At 33.1% G+C, this 8,355-nt stretch overlaps 1 protein-coding gene across 1 annotated transcript; it reads left to right on the top strand.

Moving 5' to 3' along the window:
- Positions 1 to 2,062, top strand: LOC110805068 (CBL-interacting serine/threonine-protein kinase 5). Its single transcript, XM_022010673.2, has one exon. It carries the CDS (start codon positions 307 to 309, stop codon positions 1,765 to 1,767), a length of 1,461 nt encoding a protein of 486 aa, XP_021866365.1. The 5' UTR covers positions 1 to 306; the 3' UTR covers positions 1,768 to 2,062.
- Positions 2,063 to 8,355: the final 6,293 nt, after the last annotated feature.

The raw sequence follows: 8,355 nt of genomic DNA, 5'->3' as shown, positions 1-8,355 counted from the left end.
ACCTTAAAATAACATGAAAATTGTTGATATTTATTACCAATGTGCTCCTTGCCCCCCTGTTTCTCAAAATCAACAGGCTCCTCATTCCTGAATTCCCAACAAAACAACACAATGTATTCAATTTATTATTAGTCTTTTCTCCAGCAATCAAACCTCAATCATTCACTAAGCTTTCTGATGTTCTTTATTAATCAATCCTTACCCATTGTTATTATCCTCAACCCAATTACACCCATCATCTATCTGACCCATCATCTGAGTTAGTTAATAAGTTTCAAATTGAAGCCTTGTTTTTCGATCTAAACCATGGATCAACAAATTAAAATACAAGAAGAAGAAGAAGAACATCATGTTTCTGCTGCTGCTGCTGCTGCTGCTGCTGCTGCTGCTGCTGGTGGTGAAACTAGGAACATTATATTCGGAAAGTACGAGGTTGGAAGGGTCCTTGGGCAAGGCACCTTTGCGAAGGTGTATTATGGTAAAAACATAGTGACAAATGAAATGGTGGCAATCAAAGTGATAAGCAAAGAACAGGTGAAAAAAGCAGGAATGATGGAAGCAATCGAGAGAGAGATCTCTGTAATGAGATTGATTCGTCACCCAAATGTTGTATCCCTAAAAGAAGTTTTAGCTACGAAAGGAAGAATATATTTCATAATGGAATATGTTAAAGGGGGTGAACTCTTCTCCAAAATTGCAAAAGGAAGGCTAAAAGAAGATTATGCACGTAAGTATTTCCAACAACTAATTAGTGCAATTGATTATTGTCATAGTCGTGGGGTCTCACACCGTGATCTTAAGCCTGAAAATCTGTTGTTAGATGAGAATGAGAATCTTAAGGTTTCTGATTTCGGGCTCTCTGCTTTGCCTGAACATCATAGACAAGACGGCTTACTTCATACTCAATGTGGGACTCCTGCTTATGTAGCCCCTGAAGTGTTAAGGAAGAAGGGTTATGATGGTGCTAAGACTGATATTTGGTCTTGTGGTGTTATATTGTTTGCATTACTTTCTGGTTTTTTACCATTTCAGGAAGTTAATATTATGAAAATGTATAGTAAGATATTCAAGGCTGATTATGAGTTTCCTCCTTGGTTCCCTCTTGATGCTAAGAGACTCGTTTCTAAGCTCTTGGTTGTGGATCCAAATAGAAGGTTGTCTATTCAAGGGATCATGAGACAACCCTGGTTTCGAAAGGGCTTATTGAAACCTTCTTTGTCATTGTCATGTTTTATTCCTCAACAACAAGTCCTAGCTCATCATGATCATCATCATGATCATCATCATCATCATCATCATGATCATCAGGAAGTATTGCTAGTCAAAGAGGCTAAACAGCTATTATCACCTCGATTTTATAATGCTTTTGAGTTCATATCATCGATGTCATCAGGGTTTGATTTATCAAGTTTGTTTGAAAATAACAACATCAGAAAATCAGGCTCAATGTTTACTTCCAAGTGCTCTGCATCGGATGTAATAGACAAATTTGAAGACTTGGGAAAGAAATTGAATTTAGAAGTGAGTAGTAAGGAGTTTAAAGTGAAGATGCAGGGAAAGGAAGAAGGCCGGAAAGGGAGGTTGCAGATGACGGCGGAGGTGTTTGAGGTGGCGGAGGAAGTCACCATGGTGGAGTTCTCAAAGTGTGCAGGGGATACACTTGAGTATCTCAAGTTTTGTGAGGAAGATGTAAGGCCAGGTTTGAAAGATATTGTTTGGATTTGGCAAGGGGAAACTAACTCTAATGTTCTTCACTGTAATTCCTAGGATTTACTCCAAAAAAGAGTTATGATATGTATAGGTGACTCCATCTTAAGTTTTTTTTTTTGTTAATGACTTGTGTTAGAACTTAGAAGGGGGTGTCATTCTCATGTTTTTGTAAAAAATGAATTACCCTATGTATGGCCTATGTGCTAAGGTAGTATGTACTCCCTATGATATGAGGAGGAATTAAACTAGTAGTGTTATAAGTGTAACTAATAGTATGATCTTATATCATATCTCTACTTCCATTGCATGGAACTTGAAAGTATATATTAGTAGTAGTCGATCGGTACTCCTAGTAGATGTTCCTTAAATGTTCAAATCAATATCTAAATGTAATGTTTGTAAATGGTAACTTGTATTGTGGATATTTTTGTTACAAAATGACCTGTTCAGTACGTACAAAATCGTTTTAATTATTAATCTAGTTTAGAAATGTAAATGGGTTGAATTATTAGTTTATTAATTACCACTAAAATGTGGCCTAAGATCGAGAATAGGAATATAGGATAACAATGGTAATGTACATATGATATAAGTTAAGGACATAGACAATATGTAACATAATATGTATCTTAAGTTCTTAACCTTATAGTAAATGAAATAAATAAATAAAAAAAGAATAATATATAGTGGTATTGAATTGAATAATGAAAGGTGTGACATGAGATGATGAGAATGATTAGTCCACCTACAGTCTGGTGCGTTTGGTATGTTCTGTAGGCAATTGGTAACTTATGATGTAACATCAAAGCTAGTTTTGATTAATCATTCAACTTAACAACACTAGAAAATATCTTTGCGCACTACTAATTGATTAATTAATCAATTAATTAATTTTTGGTAAACATATATAGCTTGTAATTATTAATTACCGACGTGCCGTCTGTGTTCAAAAGCTGTTAATTAATAGGCAATTCATCAACAAAACGCCAAAGTAGAAGCCTTAATCACCTTTTTCAGTCATAATCCAAGGCCCTACTATATAATTACAATTCTCATACTATTTCACTTTGATTTGCTTTACTAGTTCATTAGGATCCGTGTACTATCACCGTTGCATAAATAACTAGAAACAAAAACAAAACAACCAATACAGAATATTCGCATCATATATTTATACCTAGTCTATACCTACTCCCTCCGTCTCTTTTTGTTTTTTACGTTTTTCTTTTTGGGTGTTTCAAAATGTTCTTTACATTTCCTTTTATATTATCACATAAACGATTTAATATTCTATCAAAATTTGTACCCAATTATTATATTAACCAATTAAATCAATTGAGACATTTAATTCCTCACTCTTTCCATAAAGACAATAACTTTTTCTCATTTTCCCAATATCAGAATTTCGATAAGAGTGAAAATATTATAAATAAACGTAATTTTCCTCGTTTACATGAAAAATTTAGAAAAATCTCAATGCACATTAATTAGTCGTTAAAACGCGTGAAAAATACCAAACGTAAAAAACAAAAAGAGACAGAGGGAGTAGTATTTAAAAAGGAAAACCACATTAGATTAGATGACACGTGTCAACACATTTGATTAGATGACACATGTCATCCATTCTTTCCTCCATCAATTTGGTTTTTTTTTTCCCTTTGTTGTTTGATATATTATACAACTCAAATCGTCTATTTTACTCCATCTTCCTCATACAACATCAATTTACCAATCTATTCATTCAACATTTTCCACTCCATCTTCCTGATTAACACTCAATATTAATACACTATTTAATTTATGTATTCTTTCAACTTTCAAAATTACCTCTAAAATCAAAAGCTCAATAAAATTAGAACTTAAAAAAATAAACTAAATAACCACTATATAACCGCCCGTTCTTTGAACGGGCTCAAAAGCTAGTTTTGTAAAACAAACGAGCCCTAAGCTTCATCAAGTATCATTTATTATACGAAGTACGTAGCTTTTAAGTATTTAATTTAACGTGTGACCTTCTGCAATTCTAATAGTAAAATTATGCAAATTAGTTCATATATATAATTAATATAGTTGCTCCTTCTATCTACTTAAGTTTGTATATTTCCTAATCCGGTATAACTCCACTTTGTGGTGTATATTTATGTTAAAAATTTCCATTCTTAACGAGTCAACCAGATTGAGTAAAAATGTAGAACTACGTAGTTTAGCAGTTTTACATTATATTCTAATTCAATGTGGTTTAATGACTATCCTTTTTTATTCTATACCTTAATTTTAATCATAACAATGACACCAACTAGAAAAGTTAGGTAATTAAAATGCTAAGTTCAATACTGACTATTCAAAATTTGAGATCCTATATGTTCCGGTAAGATTTGGGAACGGTTGGAGATGTCTTGCTGGTCGAGTGTTGCTGTTATCCGGATGATATCCTGCGCAGATAACAAAGATGAACTAGCCTCGAGGGTGATTCGAGGATCCCCCTCCGATGCTAAAGTCAGGTATGATGAGTAATAAGTATTTTGGGTTTAGTGGAAATGATTGTGTTTGCGTACCTTTTTGTCATAAATGAAGCCCATATATATAGGCGCGGGTCGGGCGTACGGACAAATGGGTCCTACCCGATTGATAGCGACCCGTTGACCTCTTGGTTTGGTCACGTGCCTCCTCCCTACCGGCTTTTAAGAGATGCTGGTAGGGAATAATAACTGCCGTTAAGGATCATTTGCTTTTATCCTTAACAGCTTGGCGATGCTACCAGCCAGCTGGTAGCACACTCGTACAACTAGCCCCCTCAGAGTGAGCATATCTGTCTTGACTGATGTGCTTGCTCTGAAAATAGTGCTCTTCCTACAACTAGCCCCCATGACTGCGCGCTTTCCGCGAAATGTGCTGGTGCGTTTTGTTTATGTGTTAAGTGCTGACTAGCCTCCTCATAATGAATACCACCTGTAATTTCGCTGAAACTAAGCAGATAGGGCGCCCTGCTCCCCTTTACCGCTCCTTTGGGGATTTTGGACGCTGACTAGCCCCCTTGAGATTTTGGATGCTGACTAGCCCCCTTGAGATTTTGGATGCTGACTAGCCCCCTTGAGATTTTTGGACGCTGACTAGCCATTATCTATTATCTATCTATCTATTACTATATACTAAAAGAGACACCAGGAATGACACGTGTCAATTCCTGATGCGATGTTTTCCCGCCAAAAACCACTTTTCCAAAAAAATTAAGTGTATCTGTTTTATTTTATTTTATTCTCTACCTTTTTTATAAACTTTTTATATATGGAAATTAAATTTAGGTTATAAATTATGGCAATAATAGATACGACGTAATAATAATTATTCTAAATTGGTAATTTTTTAGTCAAATCGTTATATTAATAATGTAAAATATATCACTTAATATTTTGGTAAAATTACCATATTAGCATTTTAAATATGCACATTACTATATACTAAAAGAGACACCAGGAATGACACGTGTCAATTCCTGATGCGATTTTTTCCCGCCAAAAACCACTTTTCCAAAAAAATTAAGTGTATCTGTTTTATTTTATTTTATTCTCTACCTTTTTTATAAACTTTTTATATATGGAAATTAAATTTAGGTTATACATTATGGCAATAATAGATACGACGTAATAATAATTATTCTAAATTGGTAATTTTTTAGTCAAATCGTTATATTAATAATGAAAAATATATCACTTAATATTTTGGTAAAATTACCATATTAGCATTTTAAATATGCACATTAGATGAATAAATTTAAACGAGTATGTTAAAAATGTTATAATATGCAGTAATTTGGAAGATAATCAGTTAAATATTTTGTGAAAAAAATTATCAAAATCCGTGTGTGCACGGGACATAATCTAGTCTGGTAATATGTACGAGTATGCAATAAACTTAAAAAACCACGGCATATTTATTATTGAAAGACCTGCTAATCTAGATTCGAATCCCCATATTAGTTAAGTATTGATTCTACATAAAAAAAAATATATGAAATATATAAGTAGAAATAAAATATTAGGAAAAATAAAAAAAGTTGTCAAAGTTAGAAAAGTGTTTGAAGTAGGAATAGGGTGCATATGTGGAGGAAAAACAAAAAATGGAAACATGAAGATGGATGGAGAAAGATGGGGATGGAGTTGTTTCCAAAATAAAAGCAAAATAAGTGCATGTAGCTGTTGGTGTATAATTGGAGGACATCAAGGATAAGATTAATTGGCAGTATGTACTAGGTGAGAACATCAAAGCTCTAACAATGAAGGAATTCCAGATTATTAATTTATTTTTTTAATTAATATTATGTGCTGTTCACCCTTCACTGAACCTGGACGTCCAATTCAACGAAAGTACTCCGTATAAATTAAATACTTTCTCCGTTCTTTTTCAAATGACACAATTATTTAGGCACGTTTGTCAATGCATGATTTTAAATATTTAAATAATATTTACTGATACAAATCTAATAAGACTATATTTTTTTTTATGTATAAACCACAAAAAGAAGTCAGAGGTATTTGTGTGAATAGTGTCTAAAACCCCATTGTGTCATATAAATAAGAACAGAGGAAGTATACTAATTGTCATATTCAATTAAATAAATTCCCACTGTAATTCAGTTGGAAAATAGACAAGTAATTAGGCAGCACTAACTAGTAAATAGTAATCTGTATTCTGTAACGAGCAGTAGCACCATCACTGTAAAATGTAAGGAAGAGCAAGCTTCCCAGATACTCGCTGAATTCATTATACAAAGCAAGTAGCAAATAGCAAATAGCAAATAGCATACTATTCTTATTCTCATTCTATAATTTTTGAATGTCGACGATGCTCTTTAGTTTTGTTTCTTATCGATCTAAAAAGCTCAAGTTGCTAATTTAGAGTTTTGTTGTTTATAATCTTGGAAGTACATCTCAAATTTGGGTTCAATTATACTTCTGTAATGAAATACAACTAGGGGCTAGGGAGTGGAGACCCAGGGCTGTCAAAAACTGATCCCGATCCAACGGATTTTTGACAAAAATTGAAGTGACCCGGAAAATAAAATACACACATTCAATCCAAATATGCATAGTGACCTACTGACTTTTTCAACTACATTATCCGATTATACCCAAACAGATTATGCCCGACCCGTAACTAACCAATGACCCGATTTGACACCCTACCACTAAACTTCGACAATTAATGTTAGAATAGGGAAATAGGGTGTATTGTATTGTTCATTTCACCCTATGGACTATTTCTGTTACTGAGTTAGCCAGAATTGGAATCTGAAAGGCCGAGGCCCAATTTGAACGCCCAATATCTGTTCAAATATGAATACGAATAATTGAATATGGGGTGAACAAGAATATATATATAATGGACAATTTCATTATATTGGATCACCTTTAAGGCTATAGCGATTACTCATTAGATGAATATGGCCCAAAGGTCAACCCTTCCCTTGTAATGGTAGGCCCATCTATCACCATAACCTAAGTAGACTACTAGTAGTAGCGTAAGACGAATCTAACAAAATCCTACATAAATATGTTTTTTTAAGATATATAAATCATCAAAAATAAACAAAGTAATTATGTGAATAGTGCGGAAAAAATAGTGTTGCAATTATTTTGAAACGGAGGAGGTAGTAGCCTAGTATGGGGATCTCACCTATATCTCAAATTCTCAATATGTAAACTCATAAGATTACGTTGTGTGTTGTGCGTTGTGAGAAAGTCTAATCTATTTTCATTTAAGTAATAACTAGTGTGTTGCCCGGGCGTTGTTCCGGGTTTTCCTTTTACTGGGGTTTAGTTTTTGTAAATATGTGTTTATATAGGTGGTGCTGTTATCGGATTTCCACGCAAGATCAGTGGCCAGTCAACAAACTTCCTTCCCGTATCCGAATATCAAAACAAAGTCGAGTCCTCTTCTTCATGATTAGTTGGTTATTATACCTCAGTTAACGTTTCCCTCTTTCGTACTCATAATTACACTCCATTACACGAAGTTTTTTATTTTTTAATCTTAAGATGAAAAGAGAAGAATTATACATTTATAAGTTAAGAATTAATTCCCGGCCCTTTTTTTTTTTTTTTGTAATTCATTGTTATTCATTTATATTTTATATTTATAATGGTAAAATATAACATCAATGTGGCTAGTTAAGATGGTAAGAAGTGTAACTTTTAATTCAAGAGGTTCTAGTGTTCGATTTTTGTTATATGCTTTTTGATTGTCAATGACATGTCATAATACTTATTAGTGGTGATGTGGCGTAATAAGAAGGGATTTACGTGGAATATATACGCTCTTATAAACGACTTTTAATATATCAGTATAGATGGGCTTTGGTAACAAAAGAAAATCAACACTAACTAATCTTTACAGAGTATATTCGCTTAATTTTATTACTTGCCAATTTTAGTAATTTACCATTCAATGTATGTTACATAGCATTACAATATGGACTAATATTAGGAAAATGTATGTTAATTATTTAATGCATTACAATATGGACCAATTTTAGGAAAATGTATGTTAATTAATTAATTAATTAATGCGTATTACGTACAATAATAAGACACTTACGTAAGGTAACTCCCTAATTTCTCTCGTGGTAGGTAAACAAACCCTGAGAAA

The sequence above is a fragment of the Spinacia oleracea genome, chromosome 4, assembly GCF_020520425.1.
Source record: "Spinacia oleracea cultivar Varoflay chromosome 4, BTI_SOV_V1, whole genome shotgun sequence".
Taxonomy (NCBI): domain Eukaryota; kingdom Viridiplantae; phylum Streptophyta; class Magnoliopsida; order Caryophyllales; family Amaranthaceae; genus Spinacia; species Spinacia oleracea.
This window is presented reverse-complemented; position numbering and strand designations above follow the sequence as displayed.